Here is a 21824-nt window from a genome sequence, read left to right as displayed (position 1 = left end):
TAGCAACATAAGGACGGAGATAAAATGCAGAAATCTTAAAAATATCTCATCAATCGACTTATCCACCCAACTCTCCTCCAGGCTGGATACCAGAGAAACATTGGATAACTCTTCTGACCTGGTGTCTCACCTGCCCCATGCTACATACTACTGCCCATCAATTGAATATTGCAAAACAACAGTCTCGAATGACACTTAATAAAAGCCAGATGGAGGCCACCAGGGGGCGCACAGGTAATGGCTGCCTGAACGCCATGCTCCCGCCGAGGCTGGGCCGAATAAGGGGATTGAGCCCCCCCTGGACGCCCCAGGCGGATTCTTTAGCCGGATTGAGTTGGTGACCCCCCCGGGACACCCGCCCTCGAACGAGCAAAGCTCGGGGACCCCGGAAAGACAGAGTACGGGCCACGAAGGTAGAGCGGCGAAGAGATCATCGGCCGCGGCGCCGTGGGAGTAGACGCGGCCCAACGAAGCAGGATGCGGGCTCTCTCTGCCTCCCCCCCTGGGTCGGAGCGTGTTCTCCGTGGTGTTGGCCCAGCGTACAAAGAGGGCGCGCAGACCCAATCACGGCATCGGGACTTGGCGGCAGAGGTTCCGGGGCCCAACACCCCCCGGATTCTGCTGAGGTGGTCGTGTGGCAGCGGCGCAGGCCCGGGAGCGGCAGCTCCCCGCGACACACCACGCAGCAGACGAGGGGAGGCTGCGTCCACCCCTCTTGAAGCCACGGCCCCACCTCTGGAGCGAGCTCATCGAAAGCCACACAAGCCTGCGGAGGGCCCTCACTGTGTAATCCGGCCCACAGCTCTACAGTCTCCAGGGAAGGAGCACGGCCACCCCTCCCCCGAGGGGGCCCGGGGTTTCTGCGGCCCGCATCCACAGCGGGAGCAGGCGGAGGGACAGGGATCAGTTGGGCTGGACTCAAACAGGTGGTGGCCCCTGGGCCCATTCCCAGGGCGTGTGGCCGCCTGACATCACCCAGGAGGGGAAAGGAGGTATCAGTTGTAGATGGTGGAACCGCGCCGGCGGTCCCCCTGCCCAGAGTGAGTAGCCCCGGTGGCTGGACCTTACCAGCCCTGTTAATAAAAAAACAAAAAAACCCAAAAAGAAAACAATTCCTCCCTCCCCTGGGGGCATAAAAGACAATACCGCCAACCTCGGGGAGGGTCACAGGTGTGAGGCCCCCATATGGTGCTGGTGGGGCATGTGCCCGCCTGGAAGCTACCTCCCTGCAGAGGGGTGCCCGGAGGAGACTCCCCAGACTCCCTGTGGGCACACCGGATTCCCGAATGAACTGGCAGGAGGCCCTACAAGTATATCGCTATAAGGAGACAGGGAGCAATATTAGCGACTTTACCCGCACTGAGGGCATGGCCCAACCAGAGGCCTCGACGCAGTCCATGACAGCAATGGAAAGGGGCTTCGCCTCTATCCTACAGGAAATCAGAGAAATGCAATCTGACATCGCTCAGAAATTTGAAAAAATGGTCCAAATGGTGGACAAGGTCGAAGACAGGCTTCTGCAAGTGGAAACCAACCAGTCGACATCAGCATCCCAGGAGGTTCAAATTGGTATGAGGCTAGCGGCCCTGGAGAAGAGGGACGAGGAAAGGGCCAGGCAGATGGATGACTATGAAAACAGGGAAAGGAGGAACAACCTCAGATTCTTCAGAGTCCCTGAAACGGAGGGTGAAACGGAGAGAGACTTAATCCGAGTGGTGAGAGACATTATTACCCCCCTGTTCGCAGAAGAGATAGCAACAGAGCTCACGTTCGACCGGGTGGACAGGGCGGGGGGAAAGGCGGGGAACCCCTGGTCGGTCCTGGCCCGGTTTCACTATTACATGGAAAAGGCAAAGGTGCTAGAGGAAGCAAGGAAGGCGGGGATGATCACCTACAACAATGCCCAGATCACAATTTTCCAAGACCTCTCCGCCTACACTTTGGCCAAGCGCAGAATGTGCCACCCCCTAACGCAGCTACTAAAGGAGAAGGGTGTGCGCTACAACTGGGGGTACCCTTTCTTCCTGGCCTTCGAGTACATGGGCCAACGGACAATGCTGGTCACAGAAGAGGACATTAGTGGGGCCAACCGCCCGTAGGGGCCCAGTGGGCCCAGTGGCGATCGGTGTGGGCATTTCTGGCCAGTCGGGTGCCAGGAGAAGGAAAACCAGCTCGAGGAAATATAATAAATTGAACACCCCACCCCCCGCAATGGACGAAGAGCGTAACGACTCAGAGGGCTGATGATCGGGGTGACCCAACCAGCGGCGGATCTGGAATGGAAGTTCTAGATGATTCACCGAATTCAGAGTCCCCTTGAACAGCAAGTATAGGGTGGGCTACCGAGCGGACAAAGCAGTGGGGGGGCCACAAAGTAACGAGCAGTGCACTGAACGCCAGGCCGAGGAGGGTAGGCTGGTGGTCCGGCCAAATGCCAGCAATGGCTGAACTAACTGGCTGGACGCTGGCAAAGGGGGATGGGGTCACGAGTTAGTTGGGGTTGTTCTTTTTGGGATAGGGCCCGGCGGGCAGTTGTGGGAAAGTTTAAGAGGCGAGACGAAGGGAGCGGGAAAGGAGCAACGATGTGATGAAGCTGACCAAGGGAGAGGGAAACTTAGATTATGGCTGATAATCTGCCGGCCCTGCGAGTGGATACCCTGAATGTGCGTGTTCTGAACACCCCTACGAAGAGGTCTCTGGTTTGTAGAGAATTCAGGAGAGCGAAACTGGACCTGCTTTTCTTGCAAAAGACACATTGGGCACGGGGGAAGGAACCCAAAATGCGAGGGGGAGGAATTGGAGAGGTCCTCTGTGCATCCCACAAGACAAAGAAAAGGGGGGTGGCCATTTTATTGGCAAGGGACGTAGGCTTCAAAAAGGAGGCCATATTGAAGAACCCGAGGGCCGCTATTTGTTGGTAAGGGGCTCCCTACAGGCCTCCCCCCTAACCCTTGCAGTAGTATACGGCCCAATGAGGGCCAAGCTCAATTCTGGGAAGAAGTGCGAGACAGGCTCAAGTTATTTGTGCAGGGCACGGTGGTGGTGTGGGGGGACTTCAACATGGTTCTCGACCCATCCACAGACAGAAAGTGGGTAGGCCCCAGAACATCAGGTCCACAGATGAAGTCATGGCACAAAACTTCCAGAGAGTTAACTCAGAACTGGGCCTGGTGGATACAATCCCGACCCCCAGGTCAGACGACCCCTCATTTACTTACTATTCTGCTATCCACACTTCGTATTCCAGAATTGATTACATCCTAGTGGACGAGACCCTCCGTCCATATATCTCTGGCCATAGGGTCGACCCGGTCCCTTGGTCGGACAATGACATGGTCCGCGTCTCCATAGCGGGGGGATGACGCAAAGACCGCAGAGGACGCTGGAAATGTATCGATGCCCTATTAAAGGACGAGGTCCATGCTCAGGAAGTGTTAGATGCTATAATGGAATTCTTTGATCTAAATGACAATGGGGAGGTTGGCACACATACATTATGGGACGCCTTCAAGGCAACCCTACGAGGAATTCTCATCAAAATAGGAGCCCAGAAAAAAAGGGAGAGGGAGGCCCAGGAGAAGACCTTGAGAGAAAAAATAGCCCGACTCCAGCCGGGGGGTCCCCCGGATCAGCCCCTTGAGCGTGACAGGGTGGCCACCCTGAAGGACTACAGGCTCCAGCTAAAGGACCTCCTCCTACACAAAACAGAGAGGAGTCTCCAGCTGGTCAAGCAAAAATATTACGATAAAGGGGACAAAGCGGACATGATCCTAGCCTGGAAGCTGAGGGAGGTCCAGAGGAATAGAATGGTGAAGGCGGTGAGGAACGTCCAGGGGTCAATAGGTTATGATACACCCCACATAGGAGAGGCCTTCCGCCAATATTACGAAAAATTATATTTGTCAGAATACGACAGGGGCGACGCTCAGATAGAGGACTTCCTGAGCTCCATTCAAGTCCCGGCTCTGACGAGAGAGATGGCGGAGAGTTTGGAGGGCCTGGTCACCGAGGAGGAGGTAGAAAAGGTGATTAGTGGGATGAAGGTGGGTACTTCCCACGGGGAGGACGGCTTCACAGTGTACGTCTACAAAAGATTCCGCGCTACCCTAGCCCCGCACCTGGTGAAGGTTTTCAATTCCGTGTTGGAGGGGGGCATTCTCCCCGAATCCATGATGGGTACCATAATAGCAGTGCTGCCCAAGGAGGGTAAGGACCCTGCAGAGTGTTCTTCCTACCGCCCTATATCGTTGTTAAACATAGACGTAAACATCCTGGCCAAGGTGGTGGGGAGGCGGATGGAAGGGATAATGCTGAAGCTGGTCCACGGGGACCAGGTGGGTTTCTTAGGGGAAGGCAGGGGTCAGACAAAAACAATAGATCTGTTTCATTACGCCCAAGTGTCTGAGCTCGAAGCATCTGTCCTCTCCTTGAATTCAGAGAAAGCCTTCGACAGGGTCGAATGGAGATATATGAAACTCCTCCTCCAAAAAATGGGCTTCGAGGCACACATTAGGAAGTGGATATCCGCACTCTACAGAGCCCCCACAGCAAGGGTCCAAGTGAACGGGAAGTTGTCTGAGTCTTTCCCCCTGTCCCGTGGGACAAGGCAGGGGTGCCCACTCTCCCCCTTGATATACGTCCTTACAATGGAACCACTATCCATAGCGGTCAGAGCTCAACCGGATATCAGGGGGATTAGAAGAGGTGAGGTAGAATTTAAGCTTTCTCTGTTTGCAGATGACATCTTAGCCTACCTGGTAGATCCCGGCTCCTCGCTCCCCCATTCCTGTCCTTGGTGGCCACTTTTGGGCGTTTCACGGGGCTGAAAATCAACACAACAAAATCAGTATTGCTCCCAATGAGAGCACGGGACCCGGAACTAGACCCTCTGGATAGATTCTATGGGTTCGTAGTGGGGAAAGACTCTATACGATACCTGGGCGTCCTTCTTACCAGGGACCTGTCGAAACTAGCCACCACCAACTATGACCCCATAATGGCAGGGATCACATCAGACCTGAGGAGATGGGGCAAGATGATTCTGTCCTGGTATGGCCAGATGACGGCGATAAAGATGAACATTCTGCCACGGCTCCTGTACCTCTTTATGGCGCTCCCAACCAGCGTCCCCGATCAAACCTTTAGAGATCTGCAGAACGCGATACGAGACTTCATATGGCAAGGGAAAACCCCGAGGACCGGGAGGGCTATCCTAACTCTACCAAGGGAGGTGGGAGGGTTTAGGTTATCGGATTTCCATCTTTATTTCTGCGCCACCCAGCTGCGTGTTCTCCTGGAACATATGAAAGAAGGGATGGGGACACACTGGTCATATTTAGAGGACATGGACGCCCACCCCTGAAGGTTTGTGACCTCCTCTGGGCCCCGCGCAAGACAATCCCGAGAAACCTGAAAACCCACCCAACCTTGGGAGTTCTCTGGGAAATCTGGAAAGAGGGCCCTCAGACTGCTTACCTCACTTCATGGCCGTCCCCGATGACCTCCCTCTGGGGCCACCCTCTCAATCTGGGTAGTAGGGGGTTCCGGAACTCCCAGATCTGGTCAGACAAGGGAATGGAATGGGTGGGGCAGATGTTCAGACAGGGAGAATTTCTAGCGTACAAGGAACTAAGGGACGCTCTCGGTCATGGGTCTCTTTCTATCTTCGAATACCTCCACCTCAAGGGCATCCTTTGCGACCAGTCATGGGGTCAAAACCTGAGGAGGCAGTTTACCCCCTTTGAGAAGCTCCTGGACACGGCGACTTCAAGGAAGGGGGCTGTGTCTAGAATGTTCAAAATCTTGAATACCAACAACCTTCCGGGAAGGAGGAGTTTCCTCCGTTCACTCTGGAACGACGTGGCAGGAGAGGAGATTTCAGAGGACGCTTGGTCAAGGATTTTCAAAATAGCATTCCACGGGAACTTATTCACCTCGGACATGGAGCATAATTTTAAGATCCTGCAGGGGTGGCACAGGGACCCGGCGAAACTGTCAAAGATGTTCCCAGGGGTGTCACCAAGATGCCCAAGGGGATGCGACCAGGTGGGCACCAGGAGCCACATGTGGTGGCACTGCCCAAAGGTTCAAGACTTCTGGGGGAAGGTGAGGGACTGGATTGTGGAGGTATCAGACGAACTTCTCCCACTGAATCCTCTGACGATGCTGCTGGGGCTCCCCCCAGAGGAAACGGAAATACATAGGTACCCAAGGATGTGGGAAACAATGATGAGGGCAGGGAGGGTGGCGCTGGCGCAGATGTGGAAGAGCCCGGAGACCCCCTCCAAGTAGGACTGGCTGAAAAAAGTGAAGAACATGTTCCTGATGGACAAACTGACTGCAATGGTGAATAACGATTCTGGTTCATTCCTAGCAAACTAGTATGGGGTGCAGCAGACCTGGGGATGGGACTTCCACTGATGCCAAGATGTGACCCTGGAATGAGAGGGGGGGACGGGGTCAGAGACGTGGTGTACACAAACTGGGCGCCCATGGCCCGGGGAACGGCGGACTCAACTCAGCCGACAATATGGTCACCAATCACATCATCTCCTAAATACAGGATATGAAGAGATTATTCAGAGACTCCCAAGATTAAAGTTCCTGTTTGGGCGCGGAGATTGGGGGGAGGGTCGGTGTTGGGGTGGGGGATGGGGCAGGAGGGGCATGGGTTTAATAGGCTAGTTGATTGTATACTCTTCAAATCTGCATTGTAACAATACGAAAATGCAAATAAAACCAAATTTAAAAAAATAAAAATAAAAGCCAGACCAGCACCTATACCACCATTAAGGAGAACTTTACTCCACTGATTTAAAAAATATAATTTTCAAAGCTGTACTGAGTTTAAAGTTCACAATATTGGTACAAACCTTAGATCCACCTCATGTCTAGGGGACTCATGCCCCACCAACATCTTGAAAGACTCCTTGGAGTTCCTCATCCCATGGATCAACAGGATGATCAACATGTCCTTCAGGGATGGCATGGTGTGCACCTCTCTGAAGGATGCCTGGACAACTCCCTTACTAAAAAAAACACCTTAGAACCAGCATTAGCCAAACACTATTGGCCAATAATCAATACGCCATACCTTTTAAAGATCATTGATAGTGCGTCATATCTGCAGCTGCTGAGGTTTGTAGAGGGCAAGCAAATGTCAGCCACCCACCAATCTGGATTCAGAGCAGAGCACGGAACGGAGGCGCAACTCTTAGACCTTAAATCCAACATCTTGGGTATTGTAGAACAGGGCCACCCAGCCTTATTAATTGGACCTCTGCAGAATTTGAACTTATTGATCACCACCGTCTCCAAGGAAGATTGATAAACATTGTTAACTGCTCAGAGAAAGCGCACCAATGGATCACATCTTTTTGGGCCCCAGAACATCAAGAGTGGCCGTCGAGAATGCCCAGGCCTCTCGCATCTGCTCCACATTCAGAGCTCCACGGGGATCTTGTTTATCCATAACTTTATTTAATATCTATATTAGGCCACTACTCGATCTACTCGATGGACTGGGTGTCCAATATGCTAACTACGCAGATGACACCCAAGTACTATTCCAGCTGACTGGGATATACTATACAGCTGCCAAGGCCCTTAATAAGGTCTGTATGGAAATTCTAACTTGGATGGCATGCAACTTGCTCGCATTAAATAACGAGAAGACAGAGCTTCTCATCATTGCGTATGGCCCTGTCCTTAAGAAACTTGATATTATGTACTCCCACTTCTCTATCTCTGGCAACCTGATCCCTGTCAGTAAATCTGTGAAAACTCTAGGTTTCTTTTTTGACTCCGAATTGCCCGTGAAACAACATGTCTCAAAAATACATTCCTTCTGAGGCTATGTGATCAAATTACTTCATCAAATCAGGCATTACCTTACCATAAAAGACAGATCCCTGCTGGCCACCCGGCATTTGACAAGCCAACCTGTTCTGATTACAGACTACTCAGAACGGTGCTGTAAGGGCAATCCATGAACTATCCAAGCATGACCATGTTTACACTTTCAGAAAGAGTTTACATTGGCTACCAATCAAACAGAGAATCGGGCATAAGATCCTATCCGTCACCTATAAATGCCAGTTCTTCACATTTCCACAGTACCTGATAAATAGGCTTACCGCTAGACAACGTACACAGGTGCTGCGTTCCAACGAGAACCACACATTGAATCAACCACGTTACCGTGTGGAACAAGTTTTGAAATCCATGCACCGCAAGAATGGAACGTCCTCCCACCCGCCCTGAGATCTTTATTTTCCTTCCTGAAGACCATCAAAGCTCTCCTCTTTAATTCAGTAGACTAATTGCCCTCCACTTCTTCTGTCTAACGACCACTGTTTAACCCCCTTGTTTTGTTATTTGTGTGCTCGGAGGCCCATAGGTGTATAGTGTGTTATAAGAATTAAAAATAAATAAAAATAAATATCCAAGTCTGGATGTCTTTTCATTATCTTCATCTTAAACCCTCAAAAATGGAGGCTATGTTCTTCTCTGCTTCGATTATCCCTTCTCCTCTTCCTCCCCCTTTCCTTTCTTTCCCTCCCTCTTCTTATTTCTTCTTCTGCCTGTAATCTTTGCGTCATTCTTGACACTTTATTATCTTTTTCTACCCATATCTTTTCTATTACCCACTCCTATTGTTATCAGCGTTTTAATATTCAAAAAGCTCACGGGTTTCTTACCTTTACCTCTGATACACTTCTAATTTCCTCACTAGTTTTCTCTCTCTGGTTTTACTGCTCTTCTCTTCTTCTTGGTCCTCCTACGCTCATCTTGCCCCACTTCTCCTCTTCTTCTTGGTCCTCCTACGCTCATCTTGCCCCACTTCTTCTCTTCTTCTTGGTCCTCCTACGCTCATCTTGCCCCACTTCTTCTCTTCTTCTTGGTCCTCCTACGCTCATCTTGCCCCACTTGGCTCTATTTACCAGTCTTCTATCTGGATCCTTTGTACTCTTGCTCCTCATGATTCTGCGACTTCTGCTCTACATACTTTGCAATGGCTTTCCTTTGAAAATCGTTTGCTGTTTAATTTTCTTTGTATTGTTTTTAAGTGTCTCTATGGCTCTTGCTCCTCCTTATCTCTCTCCTCTTATCTCTTTTTACTCTCCTGCTCTATCACTTCATTCTGAATCTCTCTTTGTCCTAACTGTTCCTCGTGCCCCTTGTGCCTTTTTGCATTTCCGTTCTTTTGGCTCCTATGAATTGGAGCGCTTTTTTTCTTTTCCATGAAACTCTATGGGCCTCGTTACAAGGGTGGTGCTCCCGTAACGAAGGGTGACGGTACGGGACCGGCACCCTTCATTACGGGAGGGCCTATTACGAGGTTCCCTTTGCGGGACCCAGAACATACGTCTGGTGAAACCTGACGTCCTTTCCGGGTCCCGCAATGGGAAGAGGGAGGTAATAACGGGCCATTCGTAATGTGCCCATTATAACTTCCCTCCCCATTCCCAATGAGCCCGATGGGGGCTCAAATGGGAATGGGGATGGGTTCCTGCAAGGTGGAATTACCGGGTCCTCCATTGTCAGAATGACCCGGTAATTCCTCATTGCAGGAATCCGGTATTGGAGCCCGGTATAGAGGCAGCCGTGGCGCTAATTGCACCATGGCTGCCTCCATACTCGTAATGAGGCCCTATTTCTTTGTTTGTTCTTTTTAAGACTTGTCTAAAAACTCATCTTATTACTCATTGATCTGTTGGATTCTGATTATTTGCTCGTGTGATTTGTACTGCTTGTTGCTTTGTATAGTGCTTAGGCGTCAAGCGCTATAGAAATTCAATAAAAATAATACAACAAGTGCCAGTTGTCGGTTTAAGACCCCATCAGACGGGGGATTGAACCAGAGTAGGATTTCAGCCAATCCAACGGTAATACACAGTGGAGAGTACTTCAAAAACCCCATTTCTCCTAGACCCAAGGAATCCTTGATGAAGACATCAAGGAGTGTCTCAGGAGCCTAGGGCCTGGGTACAAGCACTCACAGCTGTGTGCCAGGAGAACCCTATAAGTAAGGGGCTTCTTTTACAGGTCTGTTGTGTGCTCCTGTGCCAGAGGATTGGAACTGTAGACCAAAATCGACCCAGACGGACGAAGGGGTGAATAACCCATGTACACAGCAGCACAACTCACTATGCCAACACAGCAGTAGAAGTGGAGAATGGAGAAACCAAACCAAGGGTTCATGTCAGTTCAGCAGGCAAGAGAGGGCAGCCCATCAGCAAAGGACAGTTCCACGACAGAAGAAACTGTTGGGGCACCCCATGATAGCCCAATACAGAGCTGAGACAGAGTGGTAGTGACCGACAGCCAGTGATTCTTCCCGCGTTGGGGCACCTGATCCAGGAGGAGTCCGCAGGGAGACAGCACTGAGGTAGCTAAGAAATGTTCCCAGGATGGGAGAGTCATTCCAGCCAGCACGAAGGCCTGGTGGGGGTGGGAGCAAGTAAGAGCACAGCATGGGTTTCCAGCAGTCATCAAAGAAACGGGGAGCAAAAACAAAGGAGCCAGGGTCCAGCCAATATGGCCAAACACGGTACTCAGCAATGGCACCCCATCTTCGCAACAGTCCTACTGTAATTGAGATGCGAATCTTGAGAATGGATAGGGTTTCCCACTGATGACACATTCACCCAGTGGGTGGTCTACGTTAGTCCTTCAACCACATACAAGGCAGACAACCAAAGGTTTGGAGGCCAGCCAATCAGACTAGCCCTAAAAACCACCAAACATAACTGGTCCACCCATAAACAGGCCTTTCAAATTCTTAAAAATGCTTGTAGACCTGCAGGACGGATTCCTTTGTTTACATTCTTGACCTGAGAGAAATGCACTTGCCTCATGGTGACGGGTGGCAACATATTTTCTAGTGCTTTGTGTAAAATGGTGCATGTCAGCATAAGCGCACTTCATATTTGGGGCAATGCTGTCACCTAAAAGCCAGCCATACACAGTGAAACAATGATTTGCTATGTACTTTTGCAGTAAATGGCAGATATAAGTTTCAAATATCCCTGTACTCACCAACAAGGCTGCGTATCCCCTAAATGGTACTCGCCATTCATATAATCACCTTTATTTAATTTTATTTATTTAGCATATATAGCAGCGCATCAAACCCTCAGGCATCAGGGCGCTAGTGACAGTAAGTGTGAAGGGACATTCTTCAAAGTGCAAGACCACTCATACAGATGACCACGTACATGTGGTTATTAAAAAGCATAAACTTACAGAGCCACGCCAGACAGACGCATGATAGACAGACAAAATTAGGGTAAATGCAGAGTCTGGCAAAGCCACACCTCATGGTACAGGGGCTACATCAGGCATACAGCATCAGGTAGAGGTAGTTAAATTGCGACATCGGAGCATCACCCTACAGGTGCAGGGGGGCAACATCAAATCTGCAGGCACACGTGGGTAAATTGAGACACTGGAGCGTCACCCTACAAGTGCAGGGGGCTACATCAAATCAGCAGGTACGTGTAGATAGATCACGACATTGGAGCATCACACTACAAGTGCAGGGGGGGTAACATAAAATCAGCAGGTACCGGAATGTAAATTGCGAGGTAAAAGTTGCAGGGAAGAATATAGAAGGAGAGGTTGTGGGACGATGTACTTGAGACAAAGGCAAATCAGACAGTCATGTTTACCGTGAACCAGTTACAGTCCCAGTGAGGAGGCTCAGACGATGAAGGGCGGCCGGAGACATAAGGAAAAGCACTGCCATGCGTTGGCATGATGGCTCAGAGGACCAAAGTTCAGCAGTCAAAGTAGGCGGAGGAGTTCCTGCGACCAGCTGAGGAAGGCCAGGCACACCGTGCAGCAGGGCAGGATGAAGAAAGAATGCTGCGGCATAGGCAGCACAGTGATGACCATCACAAAGGGTGTCGTCTGCAACAGGGGAAGTAGGCTGCCAGGGCAGGGCGGAGCCCCATCGAGCGCTGGCATGACCTGGTGATCCCATAGAGGTAGCGGGCAGAAGGGGAATAGAATAAGAGAGCATGAGGGTCAAAGGGCAAACAGCCAGGACGGATATGAGACTGCCAGGCAAGAGGATGAGGGTGAGTGGCGGGTTGCATTTTACGTGTGAAAGTACAGAGGAGGCGAGAAGCTGCTCATGGTGGCATTTGAAGAGCGGCAGGACCCTCCATGCCCAGACAGGTCCAGACCGGGGCTTTTAAGTGACCCTTCGAGGCCCCAGTCTTCCCAGCAATAAAGAACTGCCATTAGCCAAACCGGCAAGCCTTGAGGCAGCTCAGGCAGCTCGTCACCTTGCCACTGAGAGTGGGCTAATAGATTTTGCAAACCCTGTGGAAGATTGTGTCTTCGGCATGTCTTAGGCAGTAAACCAAGCTAAACAGCTTCAACCACTGTAGAGGATGCATGGCTGAGCTCATAGTGAGCCAACATCAGCACAACAGCAATTTTAGACCGGTGTCATGGTGCAGCCAAAAACAAAATGTTGGTGAGAAGGGCTTAATAAGATATATTACTACCGTAATGGCTACTACATTAGCTGGGCTACTAATGGGGTCAAAATTGACTGAAATTAGCCTACTCTACACCATATTTATAGGCCGATAGACTCAAACTGGGCCCAAAAAGGGATGACTGATGATCACCGATCCTCTACTGGGGGAACACATTGAGGAGGACTCCAATAGATGTACCCCTGCTCACAAAAATAAAGCCAAGAAACAATGGAAGCTAGCACAAAGAAAGCAAAAAGACCACCAAGGGAGTCCAGAGAATCCCCCAAATTCTGCCCTAGCAGTGATCTTTAGGCGTCGTGTATTAGAATGGGTGGTAAAATCTGATTTATTTATTTATTTATTGTGCATTTGAAAGGTGCTTAAACATCAAGAAATCCTGTTTCAAAGCGCCCACAGGGCAAAGGGGAGGAGACAAGGGAACAAACAAAAAAAAAAATAAACAGATAATCCAGGAGGAGGGGCGGTCCTACTAGGCGATTGGAGAATTCAGAATGTGCAAGTACAGGGGGAGACATAGGGGGGTGGGTAAGTGCTGGGAGTTCCACAGAGGGAAGCGCCAGAGTTCAGTGGTGTGCATCAGAGAGGGCCTGGCAGAGATCGCTTTGTGCAGAGTGATCCCGTGCCATGAATAAGTGCAGGCCTGTAATAAACAAGCCAGTGGGTGCCTGAAGGCAAGTGCTGGGATGGTGCATATGGCTGCAGGCAATTGGGCAAATACCGGAACCCAGAAGGACACATAAATTCCCAGGCCACCAATCTCAGCGACTGTGGGATATTATCAGGGGAGAGAGAGTCGGAAGGAGGAGGTGAAGAGGAAAGTCTTGAGGAGCTTCTGGAATTTGATGAGGTCCGGCTCAAGACGGAAGGGAGGAGGAAGCTGTTCCAGAGGAGGGAGCCAGCAGAGGAGAGAGATCTCCCACTATCTCACTGCTTAGAAAAGCACCTGAAACACAGAGAATTGGAGCCGGAGGAGCATAAGGAAAGTATTTGGTGAGAGCAAGTTGAAGGTATGTTGGTTCTCGGCCCCAGACAGCCTTATGAATGATGCAGAGGGATTTAAATTGTATCCTTGCAGCAACCGGGAGCCAGTGGAGGGATTCTTGGTCCCTGGGCTTGATGCCAAGGATAAGTCATGCAGCCCTATTCTGGGTAAGCTGGAGAGGGCTGAGAGAGGAATAAGGTAGGTTAAGGAAGCGGCTGCTACAATTGTCCAGCCTAGACAATTCCAAAGCTCTAGAGACATTGAGCTTCTGAAGAAAAGTGAAGATAGTAAGGATACCTCTGAGAAGGTGGAGTTGAAAATTGACCTTCTTGGCAAGGTCCAAGATGTGAGGCAGGAAAGAGAGAGAGGAGTCGATGATGACTCCAAGGTTTCTGGCTTCAGATGCCGGACAAGGGGAGAGCCCATAGAGGGTGGGCAGAGTGAAGGGAGGAAAGAGGGAGGGGGAGTCCTAATAAGCAGGATATGTGGGGTATTAGCACGGGAGAAAGAGTCTTGTCCAATGATAAGATCCGGTTTTCGAGAGATACATCTGCCAAGCATTTTAAGATATTTGATGATTTCATCATCCTTACCTTCAATATTGAGGCAATATATGCCCAGGGTAGGGTTGCACCAGGTGGTGTTATTGGCCAACACCAACATTATGGGCCCGAGGTAAACCCAAGGGTGAATACATCGGACAAGGCTCGATAACAGCTGTTGTAGCCTACCCCTCAAATGCTGCAATGCCAGTACAATATGGCAAAATCACAAACACAGATTATAAACTGGTTAGAAACAAAAGAAATAGTTAGAGACATTGCTTAGAACCTTGCAGCAAGCATTGTCATGAGGGAATGTTGGCTTGAGGAGACACTGGACAGTTATGTTGGGTGAGAAACATTCAATTTTGTTACAGTGGTTAAGGCCCTCAGCTGGCCCATTGTTTGATGGCATGGCTTCATTGTCGAGATGCAGTATTTCCCCCTTTCCCATGAGGAAGACCCTATAATGCTCAATGCCTTAATGGTATAGTGTCAGGTATTGGTTCCCCCTTGTAGAGGGAGTAAAGAAACTTCTTAATACAAAGTCAAACCCCCACCTATTACCTAAACACACAAAGCTCCAACACAACACATTTTGCTTCTGGGGTACCTTTCTGTAAAATCAGTAAGAACTATTTAAACACCATGGGCCTCATTACACGGATGGTGGTGAACCATGGCGCTATTAGCGCCATGGTTCATGCCGGTAAAATACCGGCACCGCCTTGGTGGAAAGGGGAATTACCGCCCTATTCCAAGGTTGGCGGGGCGGTAATTCCCTCTTCCACCATTGCCCTTCCCCATTCCCATTTTTGCCCCATAGGGCTCTATGGGAATGGGGAAGGCGCTAATTACGGTACCGCAAATTGCGGTACCGTAATTAGCTCCCTGGTCCCTTTGCGGGTTGGTTTGTAACACCTGCAAAAAGCAGGCGTTAAATTCCTCAACCCGCAAAAGGACCTCGTAGTAAGGCGGTAAGTATTTACTGGTACCAGTAAAATACCGGTACCGGTAAACCCTTACCGCCATCCGTGTAATGAGGCCCCATGTGTCCAATGAAACATGTGTACTCCAACTCCCAGATTTAGCCAAGTACTGATACAAGGAGGGTGAAAGTGTTTGTACAAGGTATCAAGAGATCGAAGCACAACATGCAGTCTAGTTGTTCTTCCAAATTCTCTGTGCACAGGACATTTAAAGATGGCAACCACACTATTGAAAGCAGCAGTGCAGGAGAAGACGTCGGCTCGTATGCAGAGGCTTGTTAGCGCGAGAAACACATACTGGTGTGGCGAAGAAGATATTTCCGCCGAGATCAAAGGAGAAATGCAGTGCGTGAGAAGGAAGTGCCGCAACAGAGTTCCTGGGCCCTCGGCAGCTCGAAGACTGTTATCTGAAGGGATGCAGGTGTGTGGCCACTCAGTCGCAAGGGAAGCTGGAAGGACGTCTGCACACTCCAGAATGGGAAGCAAGTGAAAGAGCGCAAACTGAACCGGAGATGATGGAAAGAACTCGGGAGTGCACCAGTGGGTTCCCTGGGCGTTCCGGTGACCACGCCAACGAGAAGAGTACACCAGGAAGTTGGAATTGCATAAAGGATCCTGGCAGGGGAGTATACCAGCAGTGAAATCATAAAGGAGGTCCTTGCAGAAGAGTACACCAGGAAGTTGGAATTGCATAAAGGATCCTGGCAGGGGAGTATAGCAGCAGTGATATCATAAAGGAGGTCCTTGCAGAAGAGTACACCCAGGAGTTGGAATTACATGAAGGATCCTGACAGGGGAGTATACCAGCAGTGAAATCATAAAGGAGGTTCTGGCAGAAGAGTACACCCAGAAGTTGGAATTGCGTAAAGGGTCCTGGCAGGGGAGTATACCAGGCGATTTGCAAAGCTACCAGAAATAATAGAGAAGGACAGTGTTTTCCAAACAGAGGAGAGACTTGTGTTAATGAAAGACGGTTGCAGAACCTGTTGCCTAAACAGGAACCTTGCGAATCAAGGTTTCACAAAGGAACTGTTAGTAAAAGAGACACGTGCCATCCTACTTAAGAATCCAGGGGAAGGGGAACACCCTCTGGATCCAAGCTATTACACCTTGGAGAACCTATGTGTTGTAGCTATTCTTTTTATCACTTGTGAACACTTCATTTACCAATATCAGGTTGAAGACATTCCCTTGCACCCTTTATTGTTTTGTTTATAGTGTGAGGGTCCGGATAGGACGTTTTGGACACAAGGACGGCTTTTCAGTTATTGACATCCTGACACAGACAGGGCCTCAGTTTTTAGTTTTCAGGTATGGAAATTCCTCTTTAGAATAGACTCGGAGACATTTTCATTTCATAAAAGTCTTTAGCCACAAACTGACCACTTTGTGTCCGACTCTCATTGCCCACTCCTCACATCATCAACATTCCAATGTTATAATGAAGCAACAGTTACCCATCCCCGGGCTGTGCCAGGTGGTAATGTCCATGGGCCTGAGGTAATAGGCCCACGCTATGCTTGGGTCTTCAAAGTGCATTCCTGGGCGGTTACCACCCGGGAAATGGATGATTATTATTAGTTTCACAGGCAATCATTGTGTCTGAAATAACAGGGCACGTAAACGGACGGCCCATTGTCCCAGACATAAAAACCTCCCTAAAGATAGCCACCATGGTAATGGAAGTTGGATCCGTGTGCAGTGGCCCTCTCTTATTTTCATGGTGACCTCTATCGGTCGCTGCAAGTGGATAAGAATGTTAGTGAGGTGGCACTGGTTGTCCAGGTGGGGCCAAGAGGGGTTGTGGAGGTTGGGAAGCAGCGTGGCCAGAAGAAGAACGTAGGGTTTTGGGCAGGCAGTAGGTGGATGGGTGCAGTTTGCCGCTTGCACCAAAATTGAGTTTGGATTGATTGTTTCTGTGTTTAGTGCATCCAGATTGGCTTCCGCACACACCCCGGGTGCTAATGCATGTGGTATACTCTGTCACAACTGTAAATAGGGAATTAGGTTTGGTAATTTATAACAAAATCTGAAAGTGAACCAGACCCAAATAATTGGCAAAAGTCATTGGGCCTCATTAGGAGGTAGGTGGTAAGGGATTACCGGCACCGGTAAGGTCACTGGTGCCGGTAATCCCTTACCACCCTGTTCCGAGGTCCCTTAGCGGGTCCCTTCCTGAACGCCTGGTTTTACCAGGCGTTATGGATGGGACCCGTTAAGGTACTACAGAGCTAATAACGGTACCGCAAATTGCCCTATGGGGGCTCGAATGGGAATGGGGAATGGTTCCCAGAATGGGGACTTAACGGGTCCTCCAAGGTTGGAATGACCCGGTAAGTCGGGAACCCAGACCCGGAATGTGGTAAGGGGGTACCCATGGTGCTAATAGCACCATGGTTACCTCCTACCGCGTAATGAGGCCCATTATGTAACTAGCCATTGGGCTGCAATAAGTAAATTATGTGTAGCTGGACTAGTTACTAGTCACTGGTTATGAATTTGGTAGTCATTGATATTTAGAAGCACTCTTCCAGGCATTCCTATCATTAAATTCTTAATCTAGAAACCGGTAGATTAAAGTGAAAATACATCTTTCAGAGAAAAAAAAAAGGTAGCTTTCTATACACATTCAAAACTGTGACCATCTAAACCAGTGTGAGAGGCTCTGCTGAATCATGTATTTCTGATCCCCCCTACCCATCTGGGCCCCTAGACTGGATGTTCTCCAGAATCCTGACCTGCTATGGGTGTTGTTCTTTTTTTACAGTGTACAAGGCCAAGCTGACAAGAACAGAGCAGAGCAGCAGCTATGATAACTACATGCTGACCATCTTGCAAGTCATAAAATTAGGTAATTATGAGCATTCCCTTATCACCATGAACTCTGCAAAGTATGGACCATTCTCGCTTCTGCAGCTCACTGGCCGGCCTCATTTGGCCCTCTTCCTGCTCCCACCTGCAATGCTAAAAACCTTGGGGTCATCTTCTACTCTGCTCTATCCTTCTCCCCTCACATCTCTGACGTCTCTAAGAAGTCACACTACCAGCTGCACCTCCTCAGAGGTATTCTTCCTTTCCTCTCCTTCCCCCAGAAGCTCACCGTCTCCAGAGCTCTGGTCCTCTCTTGGCTGGACTATTATAACAGCCTCTATCTAAATCTGCCTGCCTCTACTCTCCGCCCTCTGCAACTTATCCAGAACAGGACTGCGAGACTTGTCCTTGGCCTCAAGCCCAGGGATCGTATCTCTCCAGGACAGAAATCCCTTCACTGGCTCCCAGTGGCTGCGAGGATTAAGTTCAAAACCCTCTGCATTGTACACAAGGCCTTCTGGGGTCTGGAGCCGAAATATCTTCAACACTCGCTTCCTAAATATCTTCCTTCTCGAGCTCTTTGCTCATCCGCTTCCAACTTCCTCAGTGTCAGTCGCTTCTCCAAGCAACGAGTTGGTGGCAGATTACTCTCTTCGGCTGGGGCTTCTCTCTGGAACAGCCTTCCTGCCTCCCTGAAACTTGAGAACCATCTCCGGTTCCGGAAGCACCTCAAAACCTTCCTCTTTGCCTCTGCTTTCTCTCCCCCTCTCTCCTGCTGATTTCCTGAATGAAACTGCCCGGGTTACCTGACCACCCTTTCTGATCGCTGGCCCAGGCTCTGTCAATTGCCCAATGCACTGCCTCCCTGGCAACCCCTGCACGTGGGGACCGTTGTTCTGTATCCCTACAGTCCCCCTACCAGCACTTTGTCTGCACTTCCTTGCACTTGCCACCAGTTGGCCGTTTATTTATTTTCTTATTTATTCCACTGTTTCCCATGTACTGCACTTTTCCTTTTCCCCCCTACCCCTGCACTTGCGCGATCTGAATGGCACTTGGCCTAGTAGGATCGTTGTCTGTCCTCCCTCTGTTCCCCCCCTTGCCTCGTCACGCCTTGAAACACTTGTGTATAGGCGCGTTATAAATGCCATATCTTATCATATCATATCATGGCTTGATCTTAAGCACTGCCCTGAGCACTGTTTATTCCCTACATTAATATGTGTTTGGAAGCCACAGTCACTCAGACGGTGGACTTTTTATTTTCCCTATTTTTATATAGCGCAATAGTGTCACCCGGATTGCGATACCACCAAGACTCTTCATGACACATCACTGTGTATAACAGAACCTACTCTGTGGGATCATGGGCCCCTTCATTGCACTTTTGGGAACCATTTCCTGGACAGGAAAAAAAAAACAGAGAATGTCAATGTGTTTTGTTTTAGGGTCAGATGAGGTGGTGAATGGAATGGTTCGTAAATTTATCAGCCACCAGAAATGCAGGAATACCATGAAACTTGAAGAAGGAAAGGACTACCTGATCTGGGGCCTGAACAGTGACTTATGGGAGCAGCAAAATGAGTGAGTACATATTGAAAATACCAATTCTTCCACTATTGTTATTGCAATTTGACAACACCCTTACCCACATTCACATTCACACAATCTAAACTATATATTGGACCTCTGAACTATAAGAAAACATGCAAGCTTATACACAGACCTCCACTGCTATTGCATTAAACATAGACACCTTCCCTACCCATATACAACATGTGATCCCACCAGGACTGCCACGTCTATCACAATACAATGTGAGATTACACAACAACCCCAACCCTAGCCAAATACAACATGCAACACCACCAGAACCACCACATCTCAGGTCCCACAATGTAATATTATTCATTGAACTACAGAGCTATTGTAGTTTAAGTGTGGTTAGAAAGGTATTTGACTACTACCCCAAGGAACTGGGATGTTGCCCAGTGACTCCACTGCATTAAATAAGTCTGATTACTTTGATGGCCCTTAATCTGTCAGGTTTATCATAAAAAGGCCAGTATGTACTGAGGGTGTGGACAATCTCAGTAATTCTGGGATTTAGTGATGGTCATACATAACCCAAGAGGTCGGGGAGACAGAGAGGATTGGGGTGCCTCGCTGTCTTCAAATATTCCAAGTACGCAGAATTGGGATAATAATGAATTTGATACTCCCTTGATATCAACATTTAGTTATAAGTCCGTCCGCCACTTCTTGGCTGAATTACATTCCATCTTTTCCGGTCACCATAAGAAAGTCGCATTTCAGCTTTAGAGAGTCCAATATGGAGCTGTGCAGCCCCAAAGAGTCCCGTACAGAGCTGTACAGGGCTGCACAAGAGCACCCATGTCTCTAAAAGGAGTCAGTGTCTAAATTTCAAGTAGAAATAGGGCCAATGAAAGCATTCATGGATCCACGGGTCAGCCTGGTATTTTAATTATGGAACTGATTCTCTTGGATTTAGGCAGATGCCTCAGTCCTGGCGGTGCCCTGGGATTGCCTTATTATTGCATCAAGCCTTGGTAGTTTAATTGCATGTATGATTGTCTGCATTCACTCTTATGGGGGCTCGAATGGAAATGGGGATGGCTTCCCTGAATGGGGAAATACCGAGTCCTCCAAGGTTGGCATGGCCCGGTAAGTCCTCATTCAGGGAACCTGGACCCGGTTTGCGGTATGCGGGTATGCATGGCGCTAATAGCTCCATGGCTACCTCCATACTCGTAATGAGGCCCTAAATCACCAAAGAAATACTGAAAACCCACGCATTCAGAGGTTATATGACTATCTGTTGCCCACTGTTTCAGATACAGCTCCTAGAGACAGTTCACTCCATATAGAGCTCTGTCCAAGTCTAGAAAAGGAATCCTACCGTGATTCAATGCAAGATCATAAAGTCACTACATTGCTAATATGGGATAATAAAACACAGTGCCGATACAGTGTGAGATTAAACAGGGACTTTCACTGCAATCCTAATACCTGAAAATACACTGGGGCATACATAATATCCCACAAAGAGGTCAAACGTGGTACTCCTACATTCAAAATATAATACTCCAAAGCGAACAACATACTGCATTGTGGCAGAGCAGAGGGAAAACATTACTTCAGAAGTATTATGACGGCTGAATACAAGCTGAGATTATACGCAACATTGATCACCAATGGGGCCCTGATTGATCTTCCTCCATCATGAAGAGCATTGACTTGGGTGGAAATTAGATGCAATTGTGCAAAGTGAGCTTGTCACAAAGTGTGCTACCCTCAAATCGACACAGTCTGAGCCTTTGCCTCTCGTTGCAGCTTCTCGTACATCATTGGCAAAGACACTTGGATCGAGTGGTGGCCGAACGAAGAGGAATGCCAGAAGAACGACCATGTTGCCATATGTGAAGAATTTGTTCAGTTCGCAGAGAGAGTGATGATTTTCGGCTGCCAGTCCTAAACCATGGGAACTGCAGCGGTAGCGAGGCGTTATGCAGAAAAGAAACCTGTGTTACATGTGGAATGTTGCAATGCAATGCGTTGGGACACTGGGATCCCTTGGTCTATTCCTCTAGCTGGAGCAAATGTTTTATGAAAGCAGATTATTTTTATGTCAATAAATCAGATTTTCAAAGTCCTGGGTCCTGGGTCCTTTTGTTTCCATAGTCCCAAACATACCTTAATTGGGTATAGGATTGCTGTCACATTTCCATATTTCCGCACATGACCAGGGACTTCCACCCTCTGTACTTAAAATACCCACCACTCCTGTCGCTGAAGAATCCCATGTATTTGCTTTTTATTTGTTTATTTGCATTAAAATTGAATTAACCATTTTTTAGCAAAGTTAGAACTTTACCATAAACAAAAACAAATCAAATTTCTGTAAACAACGAAGTTGTTAATATTTAACAGTTTTAAAAAGTCTAAAAATAATGAAGAAATAAAC

General features: G+C 48.8%; 1 protein-coding gene across 1 annotated transcript in view; it reads left to right on the top strand.

The window, feature by feature from the left end:
• The window catches only part of C3 (complement C3), a 403449-nt gene extending 381940 nt beyond the window's left edge, over positions 1-21509 (top strand). Inside the window, exons 39-41 of the mRNA XM_069604331.1 lie at positions 17796-17879; positions 19288-19423; positions 21194-21509. Coding sequence (XP_069460432.1) covers positions 17796-17879; positions 19288-19423; positions 21194-21335 — 362 coding nt within the window. The 3' untranslated portion in view covers positions 21336-21509. The remainder of the gene's footprint in view (positions 1-17795; positions 17880-19287; positions 19424-21193) is intronic.
• Positions 21510-21824: the final 315 nt, after the last annotated feature.

This window comes from Ambystoma mexicanum, chromosome 3q (assembly GCF_040938575.1).
Source record: "Ambystoma mexicanum isolate Mex_15411 chromosome 3q, UKY_AmexF1_1, whole genome shotgun sequence".
Classification (NCBI taxonomy): domain Eukaryota; kingdom Metazoa; phylum Chordata; class Amphibia; order Caudata; family Ambystomatidae; genus Ambystoma; species Ambystoma mexicanum.
Note: the sequence above shows the minus strand (reverse complement) of the source record. Positions and strands in the feature narration are given on the sequence as shown.